The sequence below is a fragment of the Emydura macquarii genome, unplaced genomic scaffold, assembly GCF_026122565.2.
Source record: "Emydura macquarii macquarii isolate MOO-44397 ecotype Brisbane River unplaced genomic scaffold, CSIRO-AGI_Emac_v2 contig_480, whole genome shotgun sequence".
Classification (NCBI taxonomy): domain Eukaryota; kingdom Metazoa; phylum Chordata; order Testudines; family Chelidae; genus Emydura; species Emydura macquarii.
The window spans coordinates 10,205,388-10,232,548 of NW_027130617.1; the positions used below are offsets into that span (position 1 = coordinate 10,205,388).

Genomic DNA, 27,161 nt, shown 5'->3' on the forward strand with positions numbered 1-27,161 from the left:
CCTGATACCTTTGAAGATCGGGCCTTAGTGACTTGAGTCTGAAAGGGTGTTTTAAGATTGAAAAGAAGTCAGTGAATCTAAAGCCGGAAGCTGAATCTGCTTAAAACTAGAAGTATCTTTCAGTACCCATCTGAGATTGTTCTCCTCTCCAGCAAAAATTGATTAAGAAGCTCAAACATCTCTAGCTGCAAGGAGTTCGCATGCCTGCACATGGGCCCAGCATTCTGCTCTCACAGTCATTCCAAACAACATAACTATACTAGTTCTGTTGTGTACAGGCACCATGCACATATGGGGAGGTAGATGGGACAGGATTTATCCCTCAGAGAGGTCACTGTCAGAGCTCATTTCAAATGGCCATTTCATGGATTTGTTTAACTCAGGGTGAAGGCCAAAGACACCTCCTCTGATACCACAATCATTTACAATATGGGGAGGACGGGCTGGCCTTTTTGTCTTAAAAATTTTAGGGGAACAAAAAGGCGTTGTGTTTCATATAGCAACAGAAGCGAAGTCTCCTTATGTGAGGAATCCAAACTGTGTTTGTGGATGTAAAGATGGAGATGTACTCCGAGTAAGGAAGGTGGGGAAAATGGATGTTTGAGTTGCCCAACTCCAGTTGTATAAAGTCCCTCATATCCTAGTATGACTAAGTGCCTTATTTATTTGGACACTGGCGCCTAGGAAGTGTTAGGTGTCAATGCCTTTTGCAGCTGAGAAGGAAAAAGTTTATAATAACAGACAAGAGGCTTTGTCAGCTATGAGATAGGTTGAGGGAGTGTGAAAGCTAGGAGGAGGGTTGTGTTTGTCAGCTGGAAGAAGGGAGCACAGATTTGTGCCATGAGCCACTGAAAGTTTGAGAGCTAAGAAGGCTTGAGCAAAAACTTGTGGGGGCCAATTTCCAGCCATCTCACTGCAGGTATGCAGGTCCACTGCAAGGAGTGACCTTTTCCTGGAGCAGAGTGCTGTTTCTCTCGCTTTTTAGAGAACGTGGCAGCAGCTTTTCCTTACAATGTTGGCTAAAAAAGTGCTTTTTCGTTAAAATGAGAGTGAGGGCAGAGGTCTTCACTCTGAAAAGAGGTTCTTGAACAAGGAGCTATACAGGGAGGTAACTCCAACTTATCCTTTCTCATGCTGGACACCCCAATTCCATGCCTCTTCTTCTCTGCTGCTAGCAACCTACGTCCTGTTCTGTCTACCCTCCTCGGTCTAGTGAACTCCTTCCTCAAACAAGTACTCTCCTCTGGGTTATCAATTATTGAGAATCTCTATTCCCCTATGCACAGGGACCTGGCAACATTTTTTGGGGGCAAGAATGGTAATTGTCAACATGTTAGAATGAATGCTGAATGGTTTTATTTCCTAGCAATTTCAACAGTGATAGCATGAGGAAGGCTGAACAATCATAACAGACACATCATTTTTCAAAATTGGTATTCAGCTTCAGTAACAAATGTAAAGAGTCAGGTAGAGGGCACAATTTAAATGACATTTTATTAGATAGAAATGGATTTGATACATAAATCGTGAATATATAGCTCTTCATTTTCCATTCTTTTTGTCCAGACATGTTATCTGTGTAAAGATCCCCATTTTTCAATTAAGAAGAAAATACACCATATAAAACAGCTGTAATTTCACAGTACAATAAGGTATGTGTGATTTATCACTTGAAGACTACAGATTTGCCAAGAAATTTATTTTCTTTAGACTGATACAATAAAGTGTAAACAATAAAATACATGTTAACTTTTTTAATGGTACAATGCAGTAAAAAAAATTCACCTGGTAGAATGAAAACTTACAGTCCAACTAATAGTTGACTTCTTTTTCATATGGCACCCCATAATTGTTTTATTATAAATTTGTGAAAGGCACCATATATTAGAATTCTAAAGCAAGTGAGAAACCAGAACCAAATAACTTTCCAAGATTTCATTACTGTACAAACACATACATTTTAAGGCAGGTGTTTTTATGTGCAAAATACAAGAATACAGGTAAAACCGATGTTAACATTATATGTTCTCACACTATCTTCTTCTTTTAGTAATAACATTGGTGTCAATATGTACAGTACATTGAAAACACTTTTCTCTAACAGTGCCCAAACTAGAAGGTAGGCTGGAAATATGGTCCTGCTAATAATTAGTTTTTAAAATGTAAGAGCTTTTATGTAGACCCTTTAAAACATGAGGAAAAAGTCACTCTCTTTTTCTTATGGTATCTTCTTTTAGAAAAGTCCATATCAACTTGTTCACTATGTCAGGTTGATCCTGCTGAAGCCAGTGGCTGGCTTCAGACAAAATAGTTAATCTGAAATGATTTTTAACATAAATTCGAGTAATTTCTGCCATCTCAACTTCCATAAATGCATCTCTTTCTCCCCATAACAACAAGGTAGGCATGGTGACCTCATGGTGCTGCAGAGGTAGACAACTTTAAAAACAAAATACAAGTTTAATTGTTTTTTAAAAGTCATCATGACAAATATCAGTCAATTTAACTTTCCCATTCAAAATACATCATAGATTTGCTGCATGGTTTCCAGGATCTAACTTATTCACTATAATACTAAGAGATTAGTAATTTGTACCAAAGCCCTCTAACTGATCTCATGCCAGCAACATCTTCAGAGGGTATCTTTATTCTAACATGGAATTTACCATAGTCCAAATCCTGCAATTGCTTTTTCAGACAAAACCTCATTGAAGTCAACAGTGTAGATCTGCTCGTTTGTTATAAAAAGAGAAATTAACATCAATTTTTCAACTTGTATGTTGGTATGAAAAATAACTTTGTTCATATTTAGATATGTTATTGACTCTGTAGTACGTATTTGCAAATAATTCCTAAGTAGTCTTTGTTTTATGTGATCTATCTTGAACTGTAACTTTATTGTAAAAATGTCTTTGAGCGTGTAAGAAATTAATTGAAGCAAGTAACATTGGGAGGGATCAGATTCTCAGGCCCATTAAGTCATCGTTGCACTTGTTTTCTGGTGCAATACAGATTTAAACCCTGCAGATCTGTCTGATAGAAGATTCCCCAGCATGGAAGTATTTACAGGTGGCATAGAGATGGACCACCCTTCTCCTGGCACCCAGTATGAGAGTGCTCCTAGGAAAAAGGAAGTGTAACTAGTATGCCCTTGCACTCCAGCAATCCTGGCTGGTGAGTCTTGCCCACATGCTCAGGGTTTAACTGATTGCCATATTTGGGATCGGGAAGGAATTTTCCCCTAGGGCAGATTGGCAGAGGCCCTGGGGATTTTTCACCTTCCTCTGTAGCATGGGGCACGGGTCACTTGCTGGTGGATTCTCTGTACCTTGAAGTCTTTAAACCATGATTTGAGGACTTCAGTAACTCAGTCATAGGCTGGGGGTCTATTGCAGGAGTGGGTGGGTGAGGTTCCGTGGCCTGCGCTGTGCAGGAGGTCAGACTAGATGATCCTATTGGTCCTTTCTGACCTTAAAGTCTATGAGTCTAATCCATGGATGCTTGAATGGCTGCTTGGGACTGCTGCGAATCAGACTCTAGAGCTGTGTCTGTGGAAGTTTTGTGTCACATTCCCCCGTTAAGTCTCCATTGACATATCACAATCTGCTCCTTTTTAACGTCTGTCTGTTCCAGTGATTCTGGAGAAAGTTGAAAAGGATGTTTTCTCTCTTGCATTTGAATAGTGTCCCCCCATGATCTCTTGATCAGGAGCTCAGTGACATCAGTAAAAGAATCTGAGTCTAGATAGCCTGAATCTTGCATGCTGATGGATTTTCCTATATTGGTGAATGCTGTGTCAAGTTCCTATCCATGACTTCTACTGTAACTATGCTAAACTGAAATATGGTACTTTATACCAGGGTTAAAATATATGTTCCAAGCATCCAAATATTTGTTTGACCAAACTGCATTTTCAAATGATGCCAGTAGGCTATCATTTATTCCTTTTAGTTGTTTTTTCATAAACACTGTGTAATATGACCAGCTGTTCAGTCTCCTAGACTTACTGAAAATTGAATATACAATACAGCTATCAGTAAAATACTTATGGAGAGAAACTTTCTATTGAATATTAGTCTCTGTAATGCTGAATGAAGCCAGTCGCATTTAAATAGACCTACAGAATGCCATAAAAACATTCAAAAGGCAGCAGATTTAACAGTACAAAGGGGTACTGTCTCTTTTTGAAGCACTGGGAGTTAAATACATAAATCTCTATGCATTGAGAGAAGAATATTACCCAAAATTTGCATAGCATTGGGTAAAAGCTGTTAAAATTCGAAGTATCAGAGCTCAGGGCTTTGGAAGATTTTCTGAAGGGCTTAAAGGGGAAAATATTTTAAGATACTTTATTAATACATTGAAAAAGAGACAAAGTAAAATGTTGAACGGTTTCATAACATCTAAATGACCCACTTAAACTTGCATTATAAGTATAATTAAAGATTGTTTCTTTAAAACTGACTTTATAGTAAAGTAAATATTTTATGAATAAAATTTTTCTGAACATTTAAAGTACAGTTAATACAAATTTTATTGATATTAATAGAACTATAAGTTACAGGACTAAGTTGTGACTGATGGTAGACAGATGTGAGATAATTGCTTGAATGTAAGTCTTATTTACCCATCAGAATTTATTTCAAATCATCCATTTTCAAATAGATGCTGAACAGCCTATCCATACTTAAGTTGAAACTGTTTTATAAATCTTAGTGACATATTGCATACAGATTAACTGCAGTTCAAATAAGCCATCAAGGTAGACAGACATTTAATCAGTTAATAACAATGACGTAACGTGATTCTTTAAAACCAATAGAATATTTGAAAAAGTTTTATTTAGACAAGCTTTTATGACCAGCTTGCATGGGGTGGAAGCTTAGGAGTTGCTCTGAGGACTTGCACATTCTAGACCAATGAAGATAAGGAAGATCATGGTGCCTACAAGTTTGGTTAAGAGGGAGATGATGGGAAATTTGAGGGAGCTACTCACCTCCAATTATAAGTAGCCCCATCAAAATACTAATAGAAAGACAATTAAAAACATACCTAAGTTTTGATGGTTTGTATTGGGAGTGGCTAGAAAAATTGTTGCCTTTTATTGTCTGTGTACTCCACTCTTAAATTTCTTCGTGTGCTCTGCATACAGTGTTCAGCAGCCTTTTTGTTGTTCTCAGGACTCTGCTGACAGAGGAAGCACACGCTGTGCTCTCTGAGGGAGACTTTAAACTGTTCTTTTTTGTTTTATTGTTCACTGAGTGAAAAATAAAGGCTGGTCTGTGTGAAATTATCTGTTGCTCTTGTTTATGGAGAAACATACCAATTGGGAGAGTAGTAGTATGTGACACAAAATCCAGAAGAATATCACCTAGAGAGCTTTCTCTCTAGTGCAGAATTTCCCAATCTTTAGGCTGGACTACATCGACTACATCCTATTATAATCTCCCACACCCACTCACCATCACAAATGTCACTTCTCTCCAACCAGTGATTGCATAATATCTCTGTAGCAGTTACAACAAGTACTTAAATGGAAAAGTACACTTATTAGGAAACAGTTTGTGTTTCAAAGTCACCTTTTTGGACAGATATTAGTCAAACTATTCACCTCCGTTCTTCATTTTATTTCCTCTTCTCACCAACTATTTATAAATGAGAAGAAATTCTGTAGAGTTTCTCTCTCTCACCCTGGATAGGCCTGTCAGGCGCCTGCTGTGGCTTTTCAGAGTTTGTTCTGATAATGTTTAACAGCATAGGCATAAGTAGAACTGTGTATGTGTAAGAAATTGCAGAATAATCATGTTTGTAAGAAAAAGAAAAGATAAGGTAACTAAAAAGCTAGAAAAGACCAGTTTGAACTAACACCTGTACTGATGGGGGAGGAGAGTTAACATGGACATAAGAGACTAATATATATGTATAAGAAAAGATAATAAAAAGTTATAAATAAGTTTGTGTAACAAAGGGATGTTGAAACTGTGTTGTCCAGTGCTGAAGGTGACTGTGATGAGATCATCCTGATGAGCTTCCTACTTGTGAGTAATTGATCACTACTTGCTGAGTGTTTTGCCTTAATAAAGATTTGTTCGACTCATCTGCTGAGTAAGTGAATCTTAATCCAATATCTCTTAGCCGCTTGCTTCCATGGACATGCTATTCAGCACCTCATTCCCTTCTCCCCATGACATCTTATCTGGATAGCGGCTCCAGCCTCTGGCAGCATCTTTTCTTTCCCTTTCTCCTCCTATTATTATTTATAATTGCATTGTATTAGCATCTGGGAGTCCCAGTCATGGATCAGGGACTTTGTGTTAGGCACTGTACAAATGCAGAACAAAAAGATGGTCCCTGTCCCAAAGAGCATACATAGTAGGGACAGCTAGGCAATGTCTTCCCCTTTGTTTCCAGCTGCACTTACAGGACTTCAACATCTCCTCTGCAGTGTAGAGCCTGAACTCTTAGAGAAGCAGTTAAAATAAGGAGTATAGCTAGTATCCCATGACCACCAGTGATGCATGGGCAAGCTTGGAAACAATAGTTTATATTTCTTCTTTAGATGAAATCTTAAAAGTAGAGGGTCTGTCTCATCAATATGGACATTAATGATTCCATGGTGGGTTTTTTGTAAGAGCAAGCCTATAGCTTATGAAGTATTTTGAGGTCCATTGGGATAAGGTTTTTGTTGTCATACTGATGATTTCACAACTATCATAGAACCCCACTGTACTATCCGGCCTATTTGAAGGAAGGAAGAGATCAAATAAGTGGTGTTTCTTTTTGTCTCTATGGTGTGATTTTGAAAACTTCCTTTTTATTATTTTATAGCCTGCTTTTTCAAAACTGTACTGTATAGAGATAAAATAGCATTTACTATTAATGCTGACCCCTTACAAGCCTATGCTGCATTCTGGTGCATCAGAGCACAATGGGAGCAAGCCATGCATGGATATTAACAGAAAACAATTGTGAGTTTTCAATGGTTGTATTTGAGACAAATATGGCAATTTCCTGCAGTATCCTTGGGAGAACTTATTGAATTAAATTTAAGAATCTTTGGGGTCCATTGTATTAAATGAATGATTTATGTATTATTGTGGGCTGGATGGTATGTAAACTCTTGAGGGGGGAGATGTGACAGAGGTGAAACCCAGAGGTCCAAATGACTATACTGAACAATGTGCCAGACAAGAATGGACTCTTGGAACTAAAAGTGTTAAGTGGTTTGCTGGGAAATATCTTGAGGGAGGTGAATGCAAATTCTCCACCTTCAGTTATGCAAAAACCCAGCCTTTTGAAGCTATGCCCTAAGGAGTGAGCCATTGTCTGCTGATCACCTGTTACATGGGGCCAACATCTGTATAAATGAAAGACTGAATTATTTGTGGTTGTTCTGATTCTGAATCTGAGACATTAATGAACTTGTAATCATAAATTAGCAGAGATCAGATGACTAATAAAGCAAACATCAGTGTAGTGGGATAGGATCTTGGGCAAAAATAGGGAAAGAACAAGTTAAGAATTAGTTAGACAAGTTAGGTCTCTTCAGGTCAGCATGGCCTAATGAAATACATCCTAGAATACTTAAAGAACTGGCTGAAGAGATCTCTGAGTCATTAGCAATTGTCTTTGCCAACTCATGGAGGACAGGAGAGATCCCAGAGGACTGGGCAGATAGAGTACCTATCTATAAAAAGGGGAAAAAGATCAACCTAGGAAATTATAGATCAGTCAGCTTAATTTTGGAGCAAATAATCAAACAGTCAGTTTGTAAGCACCTGGAAGATAATAAAGTGATAAGTAACAGTCAACATGGATTTGTCAGAAACAAATCATGTCAAAACAATCTATCCTTTTTTGACAGGGTAACAAGCCTTCTGAATAGGGAGAAGCAGTAGATGTGATATATATCAACTTTAGTAAGGCTTTTGATACGGTCTCACATGATCTCATAAGCAAACTATAGAAATATAGCCTAGATGAACCTACTATAAGGTGGGTGCACAACTGGTTGGAAAACCATACTCAGAAAATAGTTATCAATGGTCAAGCTGGAGGGGCATATCAGGTTGAGTCCCAAAGATATCTGTCCTGGATCTGATTCTGTTCAATATCTTCATAAACGATTTGGATAATGGCATAGAGAATACCCTTATAAAGTTTCTGGATGCCAAGATGGGAGTGGTTTCAAGTGCTTTGGAGAACAGGATTAGAATACAAAATAATCTTGACAAACTGGAGAAATAGTCTGAAATAAATAGGATGAAATTCAATAAGGACAAATGCAAAGTACACTTGGGAAGAAATAACCAACGGCACAAATACAAAATGGAAAATGACTGCCTAGGAAGGTGTTTTGCAAAAAAATTTCTGGGGGTTATAGTGGATCATAAATTAAATATGAGTCAACAATATAATAATGTTGCAAAAAAAGCAAACATCATTCTGGGATGTATTAGCAGGAGTGTTGTAAGCAAGACATAAGAATTAATTCTTCCACTCTACTTAGCACTGATAAGGCCTCAGCTGAAGTATTGTATCCAGTTCTGGACACCACACTTTGGGAAAGATATAGACAAATTGGAGAAAGTTCAAAGGAGAGCAACAAAAATGATTAAAGGTCTAGAAAACATGACCTACCAGGAAAGATTGGATTTGTTTCATCTGGAGAAGAGAAGACTGAGCAGGGACATGATAACAGTCTTCAAGGACATAAAAGGTTGTTATAACGAGCAGAAGGATCAATTGTTCTCTTTATTCACTTAATACAAGATAAGAAGTAAGGGGCTTAAATTGCAGCAAGGGAGATTTAGGTTAGACATTAGGAAAAACGTCCTAGCTATAAGGGTAGTTAAGCACTGGAACAAATTACCTAGGGAAGTTGAGGAACTTCCATCAATAAAGGTTTTTAAGAACAGGTTAGACAAAGACCTGTCAGGGATGGTCTAGATAATACGTTGTCCTGTTTCATTGCAGGGGACTGGACTAGATGATCTATCCATGTCCCTTCCAGTCCTACATTTCTATGATACTGTCATTCTATGATATTATTAATATCCTATTTAGAGACTGAATCTTTGGTTTGCCATGCCTATAATTAATGGGAGAAAATTTTTATCAGCTCTAGAAATAAAGTTTTTCCTCCATAATATGTTGGCTGTTTTATTACATTCTGTGATCATGCCATGCAATTTATATTACATCACACGGTCTGACACTGAATCAGTTCATTACCTGGTAAGGGTTCTTGATTTGGGAACAGATTTATCTTTTCACCTGCCCTTGGGGCAATAGATAAAATAATATATCTGGACTCCAGGGATTTGGCTGAGATATTTTACTTGGTTTATGAACATTATACTGACCTAAAAATATTTCTGTAGTGGTTAATGGGTCCAGTTAGTGCCCCAGGTTGAGAAAAGATGTAAAGGTAAGCTTCAATATCCTCTGCTGTTAATCGACAGCCTTTCCTTCCAATTCCAGTGGTCCGGCTGGTAAATAGGTTTTTCAGAACCTACCAAAAGAAAAAAAAAAAAAAAGAGCACCTAAGTTATCTAGACGTTTTAGATAGCAAAATGATTATGATATTTCTCCCTTTGAGTAGTAGATACTTGTTTAAAATCCATCTACCTCCTTGTTTTAAGTTTAATGAATGGTTAAGCTACTTTTTTTAGGCAACTATAAATAATGAAGTATAGAATGGTCTTATTTCTGGTGAGGTCTATTTCAGAGTACTAAAATATATGTAAATATGACAAAACTTCTTCACATTGACCCCTCATACTGCCATAAGCAAACACCAGCTATGGACATAGATTTCTACTATTATAGAGGGAAAACATTTTAAAATGCAACAAATTGATTTAAAGAAAGGATTATGCTTCCTTTAAACTTATTGATATTTCTTTTGTTTTTGTTTTGTTTTGTTTTTGAGGTCTGGCTCTACAGGTTATTTAAGCAGCATATTTCACAGGGAAGAATTCCATATTCCAGCCTGTCTTACAATCAAACTCTTCTTTAGAAATTACTGTTCCATAAGGGAAGGAAGTTAAAATGGAAATATTTTGTATTTGGACCTGAGGGAGAAAAGGGCTAACATTTCTAAGAGGATGTTCCATTGACTTCAGTGGAAGTTCATGTGTGCAGTGGGTTTTCTAAGTGCAGAGAATCTGGCTCATTGGCACAGGGTGTGTACCTGCAGCATGTGTGAGCATACCCAAGCTAGCCTTCATCTAGCTAGTGTGGGTATTTCTATCCATGCTGCAGTCATACTTCTAAGTTCTAATTGCACTGTAAACGTATACAGAGAAACTAATGGTAACTTATGACCTGCTGAATAGTCTTAATATTGAGATACATACAATAGCACTGGAAGTCAGGAATATATATATATATTATCAGTGTTGCCAAAACACACAATTTTTTTTCACCAGTTACATGATTTTGGCCAGAGCATGTGATTTTAGCAGGGACCAAAATCACTTTAACCAATAAATTTGAGAGAGTGGGCAACATTAATTGTCATATACACACTGGGGATAGGCAGGGGGAGTTCAAAAATCAAAAGACAGACCAATAAACCATAATATAGTCTTTTTTTTTTTTAATCTCTTGGGAGGGGGAGGGGCCTGACTCATTGTTTTTCATCTCTTGAGGCTGGCTATACTGTTACATGCTTCTATTCACATGTACATTAGCCTGTTAAAATACTAGCCTTAAAATAAATAAAGCCACATAAAATCCAGAACTATAGTCAAGTTTTACTTGCCATCCTTACATTTTCCATAACTGTCATAGTATCAGAATGGAACAGCATAGGTGGCAGTTTTTCCATCAGTAACACATTAAACTTAAGCAAGAGCACTCATTTTGCTTACCTTGAAATCATTTATTGTAAACATGAATTCAGGAAACCAGGGCATTTGGAAAAAGAAGTAGTAACCAGATTTGATCAATTGTGAAGGATGTTGTAGAATATATTCTGAAACAAAAATGCCCATGAATTAAAAATGAAAGCTGATAAAATTACTGTTGATATCACTATTTTTAAAGATTAAGGACTGTTTAAAAAGTATTAATTTAGAGAGTGCTAAGTGACCAGGAGTGATGATAGTTTTAAAAGTAAGTATATGAGTATACGTAGTGGCCATTAAAATGTAATGAATTTCTTCTCACATTTATCTTAAGTAGGCAGCAAAAGGAAGGCCTGACAAAAACTCAGCAAAGGGGGCTATACTTGAGGATTTGGGTATTTTGATCAGTTTAATTAAAGTGACCTGTTTTTATTAGTCAAAATTTTTAATTGTATAAAAACTATTAAAGAACATTTTAAATATTTCTCCTCTCAAAAAATGTGATGCATAGAGATGCTATTGTAACCAAGATACTGTATAGTCCATGCAGTAAAACAGTGGAAGCACACATAGTAAAGTGAACAATATAACTGAACTAATATTAAGGATCTCAAGCTGACCTCCATTTTTCACAGGTGCAACTCTGCACTTACAATGAGTTGCAAATCCATCTATAACATTTAAATTATGACCTGCCTACATAGCAAGTATAGGAGGTAGGTAGAAGTGTAAAGATGTAAATTTACACATGTAGATGTAAAATTACACATGCAATTATTTGGAGATGCAAACTTGTACCTAAAAAATTGGAGTCTGTCTCTGAAAAATTCCCTAAAGATGAATTGGAATTGTTCTTTAAAAGAAACAAATTTAATTGTATTTAATAGTTCAAGTCCCAAATAGCCTTTTCAAACATTCCTAATTTATAAATTCTTAAACTGCATCATATGTTGTGTTTTTCCTTTGATAGGTCACCAACACTGCCGGTCTGGGTCACTTGACTTTTCTGCACTACCAGACAACAGTAAACTAACATATTTTCAGTTTCACCTCATCTCTAAAGTTTTCATTTAAATGTTATAATTTTACAAAGAAGACTATAGACATCTGCTCAGTATTAGAACAAATTAACACACTATTTTCCAATAGGCAGACTTCAGCACTGACATACAGTACATACGGTCCTCTGATGTTGAGATGTGAATGTTATGGGAAGTCAAGCGATCCTGGAGTGGAAACTTTGGGGAACTGTCAAAGATCTGTTTTTATCATTGCTATTATTTAACAAGAAATGACTAAGTGATTATAGCAAGCCAAGACTGGTGTTATAGGGTACAAGCCTGAAAGTCACCTGAAGTCAGGTGACTTCAGCCATGTGAGAAATACAATAATCCCTTAAAAATACACGGTTTGGAGTATCTTATTGCTATTATAAAAGGCAATTTTGAATAAATATGTGAGGAAAAAGTCAGATTTTCATGTACTGTGCATTATAACGATGATTATGGCTATCAGAATACTTGATTGATAACCTACATCTTTTTATTCAGTGCACAGTAGAACCTAACTAATTCATGCTATTGACTGACAGGCTCATTGCAAATTACAGAGTGGATTTTGTGCACTATTAAGTAAGTAGACAAATACACACATCAAAGAGGCTATGGCATCACAAGGCCCTTATTTTGTAAGTGCATCTTAATTATTCATAAAAATAATCTTTAATATGCTAGAAAAGCTACTGAAGTATATTGTGTAATAGAAATTGACTCTTAGGGCTTGGTTCTGTTCTCTCTTATACCTTCAACTCCCTGCTACTACAGTCATGGGCCTCTATTAAGCAGACTTGGACGATTGTTTTGTTACAATGAGGTCTACTGTAGTATAAAAATCACAAAATTCAATTTCACTTGTCTTAATGAGGATTAGATTGTAGGTGCCTGATTCTTATTTACATTAAAGCTGCTGTACACCACCGTGGCAATGCAATGGGTCATTTGCATCCACCTTAAGGCACCTTTGGACTGCAAGTGCCATGTAAAGCAGCCTTAGCATAAATGAGAATCAGATTTCCAAAGACAAAAAGTCACTGTATCTGCGTCCTCACACACCACTGTAAAATTATGCTTTAATGCAAAATATTTAAGAGTTCTGTGTTTCATTTAAATAAGGGCTGGATTCCAAGAGGTCCTGAGCACTTACTCATAGACTCATAGACTTTAAGGTCAGAAGGGACCATTATGATCATCTAGTCTGACCTCCTGCACAATGCAGGCCACAGAACCTCACCCATCCACTCCTGTTATAGACTCCTACCCTATGACTAGTCACTGAAGTCCTCAAATCATGGTTTAAAGACTTCAAGGTACAGAGAATCCACCATCCCCATGCTGCAGAGGAAGGCAAAAAAACCCAGGGCCCATGCCAATCTGCCCTGAGGGAAAATTCCTTCCTGACCGCAAATTTGTCAATCAGCGAAATCCTGAGCATGTGGGCAAGACTCACTAGCCAGACACCTGGAAAGAATTCTCTGTAGTAACTTAGAACCATCCCATCACAGGCCAGTGGGCATATTTACCACTAGTAGTCAAAGATCAGTTAATTGCCAAACTAGGCTGTCCCATCATACCATCTCCTCCATAAACTTATCAAGCTCAGTCTTAAAGCCAGCTAAGTTTTTTGCCCCCATTGCTCCCCTTTGAAGGCTATTCCAGAACTTCACTCCTCTGATGGTTAGAAACCTTAGTCTAATTTCAAGTCTAAACTTCCTGATGGCCAGTTTATAGCCATTAGTTCTTGTGTCCACATTGGTGCTGAACTTTAATAATTCCTCTCCCTCCCTGGTATTTATCCCTCTGATGTATTTTTAGAGAGCAATCAGATCTCCCCTCAGCCTTCTTTTGGTTAGGCTAAACAAGTCAAACTCTTTGAGTCTCCTCTCATAAGACAGGCTTACCATTCCTAGGATCATCCTAGTAGCCCTTCTCTGCACCTGTTTCAGTTTGAATTAATCTTTTTTAAACATGGGAGACCAGAACTGCACACAGTATTCCAAATGAGGTCTCACCAGTGCTTGTATAAGGGTCCTAACACCTCCCTATCTCTACTGGAAATACCTCGCCTGATGCATCCTAGGACCGCATTAACTTTTTTCACGGCCACATCACATTGATGGCTCATAGTCATCCTGTGATCAGTCAATATGCCCAGGTCCTTCACCTCCTCTGTCACTTCCAACTGATGCATCCCCAGTTTATAGCAAAACATTTTGTTATTAGTCCCTAAATATATGACCTTGCACTTTCCACTATTAAATTTCATCCTATTTCTATTACTCCAGTTTACAAGGTCATTCTTATAACTCTATTTCACCCCTAGGTATCTGGATGTGCAGTATCTCTCCAGATCTGCCCTTAAATAAGCACCAAATCTGCCTGCTTAGTGAAAAATGTGAATATTTTGGATTAATATAAACATATTGTAGAACTCACCTGTAAACACAGAGGGATGGGGGAAATTAACCACAATAAGCTTGGTCACCATTTCCGGGTAACAAATAGCAACTAACCAAGCAATCATTCCACCCCAGTCATGGCCAATCAGCATACACTTACTGTACCCTGCCACATAAAAAACAGATTTTGGCCTTTGTTTACTGCATATATCTTGCATACAGTTATCTACAAATGAATTATCATAAAAAATGAAATGACAGTGTCCCAACATATTCATTTTTCTTAGCAAATTATTTACACTCTCATAGTTAAAGATGTGTCAGCACTTCCTTTATTAAACATAAAAAGGAGATTCATGCAGTGCTATGCTTGAAATTTTAACAAGTAATTAAAGAAATAGTTTTCCCCGCAACTATACTTTACTCCCCCTCCCCCTTGTACCTGTGAAGTATGTCATTTTACTGCATGAGATAATTTCAGTGCCTTAATACCTACGTGCAGTGTGGCCAAGTTGACCACATTGTGTTCAAAATCTCAATACTGCATCAGTGTAAAGGTGGGAATTGTACCCAGATAGCTACACTTAATGAACACTTTAACAGGTAGGGATGATGGTGTACTGTACAGGCTTGGAACACTTCTTTACTTACTCATATTCTCTTTAGGTGAGAATTTCAAAATTATTCAGCATTGGCCTAACTATGCTTCCACTGATATCAGTGGGAATTTGACCATTGACTTCACCAGGAGCAGAGTTAATCCAAGACTGCTGTGCTTTTGGAAATCCCACTTTTTATTCCTTAACCAAGACTGTCCTACTTTGCAAAGTCCTCATTCTTTACTGAGAATTGAAGCACTTTACAGACTTGCCAAATCAGATGTGTAAAATCCAAATTATTTTGAGTTCTCTGACAGAAAGCAAGAGAGAAATATGAAAGTATGGCAAACACCTTTTATCCATTCTCTGATAAAAATCTATCTTGTCACTTTTGATTTAATTTCACTTTCTAAAATAATTAATCTTTGGAGTAAGAACAAGCAGGGGAAACTTGAGCCCTAGGGAGGGTAATTTTTTTCAGAAAGTTTTAAGTGAAGTGGGGCTTATAATGAGAGATTACCTCACAAAGCACAACTATGGTATTACTGATGAGTTTAATAAAACTAGTGCTACTTATAAAATGCAAACAAAGTTTGTGATATCATGCCCCATCTTCTGATGGGATTCAAATCATTTTTCAGACCAGCTCTAAATGCAAACCTGAGGGCTAGATCACCACATTACAGGTTGCCCAGTGTTTGTTGCATTGCCCTGAGTGCAACTTGGGAGGGATAATGATTCAGAGAGTAGCAATCAACCTCTGAATCTCCCCACTGTTGTAGAGGGGAAGTATCCCACACTGTGCCTATATCCACCACAGATACATTTCCCCCACAGCAGTTTTGTGGAGCTTGCTTCCCCTTCAGTGACACTACCTATGGTACATGTAGCCTGTGCAAGGGAGAAAGGAGTTCCTTATGTCCCCTTATTCTCCCTCTTGCAGCTGTGCAAGTTGGGCCATGATTTGGCCTGTATAAGGGAGACCATAAATGGACTGTAAAACACAACTTATGCAGTAACATTTTAGTAAGCTGTTTTCTTTTTTAATAATACTATAAAGCACCTTCATTGCTATCATTTAAAGGGTAGAGCATATGCATTGCAGGTATCAGAAAATCTCGCCACACTATTTTGCTTTCCATCTTCCAGTAGTAAGACTCTGTAAGTGCTATTGAGGCTTAAGATCCTAATCCAACAATTGGATTCACTAAGTGCAAGAGTCAGCATTAGGTGGAGACCCACTGACTTCAGTGATACTAGCATAAGGCCGTGGTACTGGATCCAGCTGTGCTACCAGATCCCATTGCAGATTGGGGGCATATAAGAACATGTTCAGGACTTTGCATTTGATTGAAAAGTATGTTTGCAAATTCTCTATGCTGACCCAGCCATATTGACTTGAAAACAAAACTTTTCATACTGTGAAAGAATTAGTATGGACAAAAATCCATAAAATAAGTCAGATCTATTTTAATCAAATTTACTTACACAACATCCTCAGCCATATACATACATTAAAACAAAAACAATCACCTTGGAATTTTTTTTTTAAAATCACAGAATAGCTATTCATATTTCTGCAACAAATTAAATAAAATTAACAACTTCAGCAGTTTGGCTTCTGCTAACGCACCTAGAGATTCCAAAATATCCTTTATATCTGTAATTAGGCAATCTAACTTGTAATTCTCTTGGTGAGAAGGAGCATCTGTTTCTCCATAACCTCTCAAATCCAGTGCCACAACTCGATATTCACTTTTAAATTCCCGCAATTGATGGCGCCAGGAATACCTAATAAAGGAGAAATAAGTTATGATTAAAAGTTTACATGGAAGAACACTAGAATTCAATCAGTAGTACTGCCTCTATGATAGGCTGATGTTAAATTCTATTGGCCTGATTCTCTGTTATGTATGGCCCCTTTGTGCCATTGCATGATGGTTCTGTCTTGTTGGGAATTCCCACTAGAAAGGGAATCTGTAAGGGCAGATGAGCTAGCATGAGTGGTTCTACATTGTTATCTTCTTGAAGCCCCTAAGATAAGGAGTATAGCTGCAGGAAAGAGGATATAACCCGAGTGTCTCTATGGTCCATTTATTCATGGCTTCTGAAATGGCTCCTTGATGCCATAGATAACAGGCAAAAATTAGAGTAGCCCTGACACTGCTCTAATTTTGAGGATTCAACTAGTCCCAGAATATGGGGTGTGGAGAGCTACTTCTACTGTCACTTTCTTCCTGCACCAGGTAGGGCTTGGATGGACAAGAGAGTTGGGCCTTAAATGACAAGATGAACACATCTGGGTTTCTTTGGGGGGAGGAGAAGGAAGGAATGATAACTCATTCACTATGTAAAGCAAAGGATGAATAAAATGCATTACAAGTTAATTAGATCAACTGATATTCTATGATCTGTGCTATATTTATCAATGTATCCTTATTCAATCACTCTAAACTCTCCCAGAACAATGAAGATTAACAGCTGTCAATGCATTGGTACTGCACATGGTATTTCACTGCTTGTGTTTTTATGGAAAATAAAAATAGAATTTAGTTACTTTAAAGGAAATCTAGAGTGAGGAAGAGTTTAATAAACATCCAGATTTGATTATTCTTGGGTTTAGAAATAATGGATTATGACTGGATAGAAATGGTATAAAGATAATAAAAGACTGCAGGCCTTATCTTGCAAGGTGCTATCTATCCTTCAACTCTTATAGAAATCAATTTAAATTGAGGATACTCAACACCTTCTAGGAGGTGCTCAGCACCTGGAAGGATTGGGCCATATATTATAATATCAAGGAAATATGAAAATTGTTATGATCCTTTTAACCACAGATAATATAAAAAGGACTCCTGCTTGATAAGGGCTAACTTTGCCTATTAGCCCTCTTCCAAAGATCTCATATAAACAACATAAATGAAGCATTTGGGAGATCAAATATCATAAAGGAGATGCGCAGAATTGTGCCAAACTCCAAATAGTGTTTTATTTCAGATCCTTGCCCCTTCTGCTTTGTGGGTAGTGTTAACCAATCAGGAATTTTGAACATATCATGGTTAATATTACATTGTCATTGAATTAATCAAAGAAAATGTTATTACTGTAAACACAAGACCCATCACTCCTCCATCTGGGTGCATTATATTAATACAAATAAATACAAGATTTAAAGAATACAGGTGTCTACAAATGATTTTTGTTTTAAAAGAAAATCAATATACACTGCCCAGTTAGTCAAATTTACCATGGTAAGTCTAGGGGCTATTACAAATACTTCATTAAAGTGAAACGATATGGCACAGTAAATATTTTCTTTTTTAATGACATACCACCTTTATTTCCTCAGACCCTGCTGTCCTAATGGTCCATCAATCAGTTAAAGGCTTGATGAACAGATAAGTTTTGCACAGCACCCTGATGCTTGCCAAACTCTATCCTTAGCAGACCACCAAAATAAGCAGATCCCAGAGGCATGGGCCATCCAGGAAAAGTATCCTGTCACCAAACCCTATGAGTTCAACATGTATCTCTGATCTTTTCATAGAACACTTTTCTATCACGTTTAAAATATTTATTTAGTGAGACCACTGCTTTGCAAGAAGGATTTTGAAATGCTGGTAAATACCTTTATTTTCTCAAGACTGAATATTTGTAACTATTTTGATTTTTTTCTCATCATGTTATTTCTGGAAAGCAGTTTATACAAAAATCAGGAACTCACACACTTCCTTACAGGCATTTAGCTATCTCAACATTTTATTCCAATTTTAAAATGTTTATTTAAGTTTCCCATGAAATTTTGTATTGATTTTAAAGGGTTTTTTTGCACATAAGGGACTTACTGGTAGTGTTGTATTATATGTATTTGACTGACCTTTTGTCAACATATATCCTCAGTTGCTCACTGAGGTCAGTACTGGCTGGTTATTTAGTGTGTCCTAGTTATAACCTTGAGACATTGGGAGCTAGAGGATTTTGCAATTAAGCTTCATAATAGTGGAAGTCACTTTCATTCCTGTTACTATCCAAAGAGTACAGGTTTACTGCTGCTTTAAACTGCTCTTAAATTGTTATTATGTTATCTCATGCTTTCAAAACAAAATCTCAGTTCATATATAAAATTCTGCATAGATTCAGTAACAAGCCAACCGTAATATTTTTAGCGTGCATATTTTATTCTCATGCATTACTTAAATGTTGTCTTCTTTTAAAAACAGCAGGTATAAGCTATGCTACTGGAGTTAACAATGACCTATATAGCAGTTTTCTTATTCAATATTCCATTCCATTTGAATAGTCAGACAATGCACAAAATGTTGCTGAAGGCATGACCTACAATGATTTTAGTAAACTGAAGAAAGGCTTGTCAATTTTGTTTTACTAAAATGCTCGAGACTTTAAGTAGAACATGCACACTATTTTCTAATTTATGTTAAAATTATAAATGTAACAAATTATTCCCACTTTATCATTTGTCACTAGTCTGTTTCTTTTAAAAAAAAACCACACTCACACAGTAGAGGATGGTTAGTTAGGAAAAAGTCTCTGCGGTCTCTAATATTTGACTAGACTAGAATATGCACAAAGAACAATCTCTGAAAAAATGTATATATTTAACCATCAATCAGTTGATTTTATTCTATATTTATATTTCCTTACCCAATTAATTAGCAAGCTATTATTAAAACAACACTCAGTTTTCTTGAATACTCCTATTTTAATAAGCAATAAGATTATTAAGGGCTTTACCAGAAGCCTGTATGCTTTCAGTAGTTATAGGATACTTTAAATGGAAAGCAACTGCCATTAGGTATATCTATGCCAATCCATTCTAGGCATAAATTGAGGACAGTTTGAGCCTCTGTCCTACACCAGTTTCCCTTCACAGCATTCAAATTCCTAAACCATGCTAAGGTGAAGGCATGTTACACGACTGGTACTGAAACATCTCTAAGCACTCAAGTAAGAGAGCTTGATAGTTCCAAATTTTTTAAAAATAGACAAAAGAAAAATCTTTAAAACATTAATTCATATCAAACGCTGATATCAATGAAGTTTGTCTAAAACACCAAGTTTAGCACACCTCCACTTGCGAGAAGTACTATTAGATCTTTAATTACCATGGGTGGTGAACACCCCTCCTTTAGTTCTCATCTGAAAGACAGCACCATCACCTACTACCAAGCTAGGGGCTTTGGAAAAGGACCACTTACAGAATTACCAGGAGTGCCACTTCTGTTGTGAATTATCTAGTTGCTCTTTTGATGCATATTCTCTAAAATCTAAATACTGTGTGGGCTCACCCTGATTCACTTCTTAAATCTGGCAATTGCAGCCTAAGTGCTATGGCCAGAATGTTAGAAACCTGGTCCTTTCATCATTACAAATAAACATTTTAGGATTTGTTTAGTTTTGATCCACCAGAATTCTTCATGTGCCTGCAGATGTAATCATTTATCTCCTGGTGAACTAATAATGGAGCATTTTTCCCTTAGTGGCACCCTCAAAGTAGTTAAGCTACACAATAGACTCTAGGCCTTTAAAAACTGTACATTTCCCTCTCTGTCTTTCTTAAAATATGTAGTATTTGTAATATGTAGTTATTGTTATGCTATTATTTATTAATAAATATATCAATGCATATTGCACTTAAAAAATCTGCATGGGTTCTTTTGTTGGTGCCCATCACCATAGTGAGCACAGGAATACTTATCCTAAATGTTTATGCTTTGTCAACCCTGAAATTTACTAGAACAGAGTAAATGGCTCTCCTGATAGTTTGATGAAAAGTATATACACATGAAGAAATATTTCCTGATCTAGAATGGAAAGAGAGGTATTTTTGTTCAGATCAACACCTAGAAATTATTTTGTGGATGGTACAATTGGAAAAAAATGAATGAATGCTCAGTTGCTGTGATATGTCCAGTCCTAAAACTTACCATTACTTAGATATTTTAACACAGTTATGGAAAATAGCATAGTGGATTTAAATAATCATTCTTATGATATATACACTATGTCTGTAATGAAATGAGAACAAGTAGGGAGCTTTACCAGAATTCTGGAAAGCCATGAAGCAGCAGCATGAGTGGTTTGCCCCTTTCTCCAGCAGCTACATAGTGGAATCTTAGCCCTGAATCCTGTAAGGGAGAGAAAGCAAAAAGTGTTGTGATTTGATTGCTGCCCAGCACTGCTGCAATGAGGATTTGAGTATTAATATGATTTTCAAAGGTATCCTAAGAGAGGAATATAGTACTTATGATAGGTGCCAAATTGACAACCCTGGAAATTGAAGTCTTCTGTATCTTCACAGATCAGTGATGTATGGGCAGTAGTAGGAGAAGCTTCCCCACTACCCCAATGTGCCACAACTCTATTCTGGAAAGATCTCCTCTAGCTGGTGACAATGTAGTTCAGTTTCTATGCCTGTTCAGTTATGTGACTCTGGTAAGATTTCCAACGAAAGTACCAACCAGTGTGATGCCCCATTTGACTGGTTTTACACACTGTGACTCCAGTGAAGACAGGAAATGAATTCAAAATTCAGTGAGCAGTATTCAGGAATCATTTGTGACATTATCTATACATTTTTAAAGTCTCTAATGACCTCTTCCTTGTCATATCTCAGGGTGTCTACTCCATCCTCATCATCCTTGATATCATCTCGGCCACATTTGATCCTATACCCATTTGTACTTCCCAAAAATCATGTCTTCTTTCAGTTTTTATGACTCCTTTCTCTCCTTGTTATCTTCCTTTACCTGCCTCTATTCAATGTCTTGTTTAGTGGGTCCTCCTCCTTTCCTCTCTTTCTATGGGTGACTCATAGGTCTTTGTCCTCAAACTCTTCTTCTATGTGTGTATATGCATAATATCACCTCAAACAATATCTCATCCACTCATACACCTTCAATTGTCATCCATATGCTGATGACTTGTACATTTACCTTTCTACTCCTGATCTCTCTTCCTCCATCCAAAACTGTGTCTCATCCTGTCTCCCCAGAATTATCTCATGGATGTCCAGGCAGCTGTTTAAACTCAACATGACCCAAACTAAGCTTCTCCTCTACCTTCACAAGCCCTCTCTTCTCCCCACTTTTTCTGTGACTGTTGACATCATCATCTACGCAGTCACTCAAGCTATACCTGGCGCATCATCTTCAACCTGCATATCCAGGCTGTGTTGAAATGTTTTCCCTTTTTCAACATTTCAAGATCTAGACTTTCATCTTTGCTGTTTTATTTGGGACCTGTAAGCACTTCTCTACTCCAGTATTGATCACAATAATACATTTATCCTTCTGTTATTGATGGAAAAGGTGTTTCATATTTCTTGAGAGGAATGGATGTTCGAGATATATGCAATGATTTCATTTATCCCCAAAATGTTTTACTGCAATAATTTCCCCTCTTCAACATGGTCAGTTAAAATATAGCATTGTTTGTTATAAAGGGGGGAAAATGTTGTATATGGGTATAAAGAATTCATATGCCTCATGTCCAAGATGAAGTAAATAAAACAACTCAGACATAAGAAACTGGATTCCTTAAAAATCTGCATTTGTATTGATTGGGACACAGGTTTCTGTATTTTTCCCAGAAAAACTGCAGATTATTAATACAGATCAAATGTGTATTTTATTATTTTAAAGTGGCATAGAAGCTTTTAGATCAGAAGTGACAGATACCTGTCTCCCTGGAGTAGAACATAATTTGTTTATAAATTACCTAGAAAAACATTTTACAATCAAATTGTACCTTCCTGAATGTAAAGAAGTACAAGAAAGTAACTTTTATTTTTGAGGATTCAAACCTGCTCTTTTATACTGTAGACATAATCTGAATTTAAGTTTTTCCAGATACAAGTTTTCTCCTTAATGATCAATTAAATGGATAGAATTTACTCCCATTGTAGTTGTCAAGCCTTTCAGATATTTAATTCACCAACTAACTGAATGCATAATTTAATTTAATGTATTAACCAAGGTTTATAACTAATGGTCATACATTCTCTTGTTATATATTGCTAATTCATTATCTCTTTTGAGAAATGTATTTTCTAGTTTTAATTAAAAAGTGGTGAAGTGCGTTTGGCAGTATTAGTTTCTATAAATCTTACATGGTTTATTGCTTGTGTTTCTGTTATTCTTTAGATGCTTACAATTTCTTCTCAATATTTTTTCACTATTTTACTAGAGTTTGAGTTTACATTTAGTGATTGGTTATTGCCCCTATTTTCAAGATCCTACATGCAAAAGTCAACTAACCCTAGTGTTTTACTAAAAACAACATTTTAAAAAACTATCATGCACCATATTTCTTCTAAGCACTTCTGAATGTAAACTGAGCCAGGTCTATACTATTCCATTTGTATGTTTATTAGAGGAGTGGACCACAGGCAGCAGGACAATCACAAGAAGTAGGAGAGAGATTCAATAAAAGCATAACTTAGACTGTAAACTTTTTGGGTGCAGGGACTGTCTTTATGTTTTTGTAACGCATCTAGGACAATAGGGTCCTGAGCCATGACTGGGGTTCCTAGGCATTACTATACAAACGGTAACAATAACAACAATAACTGAGAGAAAACAGGAAAGAGAGGTGGAGAAAGATGGGCATGTGGCAGAAAATAGGATAAAGTAACAGGGACAAGAGGATGAAAAAGAAGAACTGGAAAAGGAAGAGTAATAGCTATTATTACTGCATTGAGAGACCCAGGGAGCCCAACAACCTAATGACTACTAAAAGAAAGATTCTACCTCTAACCCAGATGAGGCTTCCAGATGGTAGGACTGTGCAACCCCAACTCAGCCCTATCCAGAGCTTGATTCGTTCACCTTCAGGAGACAGCCTGCCCAGCATTTAGCCCAGCAGCCTATTAGCAGACAACAAGAACAACACCCTCTATCAGAGTTGAAGAAGATGGTTCTTTTTATTGTGAGTGGCAGGATATCCCAACCTTCAGAAAGCAGCGAGAGGAATTCCATCGGCCTGGGAGTCCATCTCCCAAGTCAGGCTAATAGCAAAGGACAATGATAGCCCAGCAGCTGAACAGGCCTTGCCATCCTGGTGGGGCATAATCAGTAGATTCCCCTCAGTTCTGTTCTCACCTGGCACCAGTTTGAGTGCTCTATCTTCAGGTAAAGTGGAGAGGCAACTCAACAGGCTGACGGAGGTCATTGTCTCTGGAGTCCTCTCTGGTGCACCTACAGGGTTCATGCTTCATACCGTGTTCAGCATATATGCAGTATGCATGATTCATCACACCAGGCAACCCTGGCCTAGTGCTGGCAGAACATGCACGTAGGAGCAGCTTAGAAAGAATAGTGATTAGTGCCACCTTGCATTTTCCCTGGTTGTCTAATTCCCTCCTAGTGCTCTATGACTTTTTGAAAGTAATTGCCAGTGGTTGAATAAGTTCATTTGTTAATTCCCTCAACACTGAGCCACATCACCTGGCTCAGTTGATTTGCATACACACTGGTTATTTTCATCAAGTTTTCTGTCCCAGCCCCCGCCCATCAATAGCTAGAAGGTCAGACCATTCGCGTTATTGAATTAGAGCTGATTCCACTCAGGTCGAGTGGATCACCCCGAGAAGGAAGGTGACCTGCAAGGATTCTCTGTGCTTTGCACAGAAAAAAAAAATTCAACCGTGTCTTTCAAGACAACAAATAAATAGAAGCAAAGTGAAACGATCCAGACAAAAGCCCTGATGTGCACACCATGTGAATGTTTCAAAATGGATTACTGTCGGCAAACCCCATCTTTGTGATGCACGTAGAACGGGTTCTCAATGTGACTACACGGCACCCACTGAAACGAAGCGATGACCGCGACCCTTTCGTTTGCCGCTTGTCCCCGACATTCAGCAGTGTGGCTTTCCCTTCAGCACCAACCCAAGAAACAAAACAGCACCACAGCAGATCTTCAGAGAGGAAAGAAGGGGAAATGCAAGCACAAGAGACCAGCCAGTCCCCACCCCACTTCCTCGGGTTTTACAGGCACAGAGAGCGAGTCATTCTGTTATTTAGGGGTAGCCGCTGTCAGGTTCCCCCCCGACCCAGCCCCGGCCGTATTAAGTGATTAGCACAGAAACCAACAGCCTTTACCTTCAGTCTCACGTAGCAGTGGGTGCCCAAGGAGGGATCACTGAGGCAGGCTGGCGGATTCTCGCGGATGATCCATTGGAAGGTCTTTCCTGGCCTCCTTCCTATGCTCCACAAAAGTTTCAGCAGCTCTATGCAGGCGCAAAGCGCGCAGTAGCTGTAGACCAGCGCCCAGAAGAGCAGAGCCCGGACAGTCACCATGAACCTGCCCGTGATCCACGGTAAACACTCAGCCGGGCTCGCCATTAGCGAGCGGCGGCTGCTCCTCTCGATCCTCCCTCCCCGTCAGTGCCGGGGGATGGGCTCCGCGCCGCGGCAGGGAGAGCAGCGGGGCGCCAGGCAGCCGCCGCCACCGCCAGGAGTCTTGTGAGCCGGCCCGGAGCCCAGCCCAGCCCAGCCGGGGAGAGGCCGGCACGTCTGCTTCACACCAGCTGCACCGAGCCGGCCAGCCGCAGCCGGCGTGACTCGGAGGCTGGCTCCTGCAGCCGGGCGGGGGCAGCCCCCTGCGCCTAGCGCCACGCGGGGGGCAGATACAGGGCTCCGGATCCGGCTCGCTCCCTCCGCTTCCCTCCCAGCGCCCGCGGGCAGGGCAGCCAGGGGTTAGCCCCTGCCCCCGGATCCCCCGCGCCCCACAGCGGGAATGGCGCAGAGGGCCTCTCCGCGCCCCCCGGCTCCGAGTGAGGAGCAGCCACCCGGCCCAGGTCAGCCCCCACCTAGGCAGCCCCGGGCGCTGCGCACCCACCTTATCAGAGGTAGCCCGCCCTCAGCACCTGCCCTAGCCCGGCGCCCCCGGGCACCTTGCTTAGTCTGGGATTTTATACACCCAGCCCCCTGCGACAGCTCTGTCCAGAGCGCCCAGGCTAGAGTTGAGGGTTTCATGCATCTTAGGACAGCCGCGAAGAGCAACTCCCTCATCCCCCTAGTGTAAATGTCTCACCAGCTCTGGTGACCGTGTCCTCAGACTCCCCTTTTGAGGTAGGACAAATGTTATCGTCGCTGCTCAACGCTGCCGCGTTAAGTGATCTTAGGTGGGTCACACTCCACGTCAGGGGCAGATCTAGGAATTGAATCCACTCTCCCTTCTCTTGTAGTGTCTTAACGACACCCCACTTATCCTTCATCGCCCTTGGCTTACCCCTCCAAGCATCAACTTGTGTATAACAGGAGTACAGTGCATCCTTATGCACTGTTTTTAAATTGTTCATTATTAAGATGCCCGATTCTTGTGTAATGGAGATACCAGGTGTAAACTGATGGGGATGATGTAGGCTCGAACCTACTGCCAGTGGTTCCAAGAGAAGCCAGGTGCTCTTAATTCAGCTGAATGGGGTATTAAACCTGAAGTCTGAACAAGTAGCTGCTTTAGTAGATGGGGCAGGTAAACAGTAGAGCAATAATATTAGAGCAGATATCAGCTTCCCAGCTAGGAGTGTGATTTGCTAGAGCAGAAGCAGAAGCAGTGGGTGTTAGGAGGAAGGAGCAGCCCGGTAGAAGATAGGCAGTCCCTAAATTGTAATCTGGATTTTGCAGTCACTTGATTTATGCAGATTTGGCAAGTCATTTTTCCAAGTCACCCTTTGTATTAAAATACAAATGCCATTATACTCTGATCCTGATTGGGAGTGCTATGCCACAGGCAGGCCCTAATCAATCAATATGTTCAAGGTCATAGAAAGGTGAAGGGTTATTTGTAAGAGCTAGCTCTTGTGACCTCCCTGCCAGAACTATAAACTAAGCAAGATGCAATACATAAAAATCAATGCTAGATACACTAAAATGAAATTACCAAATAATTTCTTCTCTCTTCTAGCCATTATTTCTACTTAGAAACAGTTTCTGCTGTATCTAGAAAGTCAATCAGCTGTAGTTCTGTAGCTCTGACAATTAAGTGTCAGTGGACTGTGTTATGAAGATTGTAAAATTTAAAGCTGTTTTATTAATCCTCACCTTAATAGTTGTAGGTGTATATTCAACAAGGAACATAAATCATTTTCCAAGTTTCTACTTTAAACTAGTATGTCAACATTTTAAAAATTAAAATAGGGTATTTGATCATATACTTGTATTTCTGGCTAGCATTTAAAAAGGGTGTTTTAGTTCCAATGAATTTCTTTAAATACAAAATATGAATGGT

At 38.6% G+C, this 27,161-nt stretch overlaps 1 protein-coding gene across 2 annotated transcripts; it reads right to left on the reverse strand.

The window, feature by feature from the left end:
• Window positions 1–1,476: 1,476 nt before the first annotated feature.
• On the reverse strand, window positions 1,477–25,868 carry EPHX4 (epoxide hydrolase 4). Of its 2 annotated transcripts, XM_067538254.1 has the most exons (8): window positions 25,770–25,868; window positions 25,031–25,232; window positions 20,970–21,055; window positions 16,540–16,697; window positions 14,345–14,473; window positions 10,878–10,981; window positions 9,366–9,514; window positions 1,477–2,439 (listed from the first exon to the last, which is right to left on the reverse strand). In XM_067538254.1, the coding sequence occupies exons 2-8, from the start codon at window positions 25,226–25,228 to the stop codon at window positions 2,205–2,207; spliced, it is 1,059 nt and encodes a 352-aa protein (XP_067394355.1). In that variant the 5' UTR covers window positions 25,229–25,232; window positions 25,770–25,868; the 3' UTR covers window positions 1,477–2,204. The 2 variants fall into 2 exon arrangements, with proteins under 2 accessions (XP_067394355.1, XP_067394354.1); XM_067538253.1 differs by lacking the exon at window positions 25,770–25,868 and having other exon boundaries at window positions 25,031–25,441.
• Window positions 25,869–27,161: the final 1,293 nt, after the last annotated feature.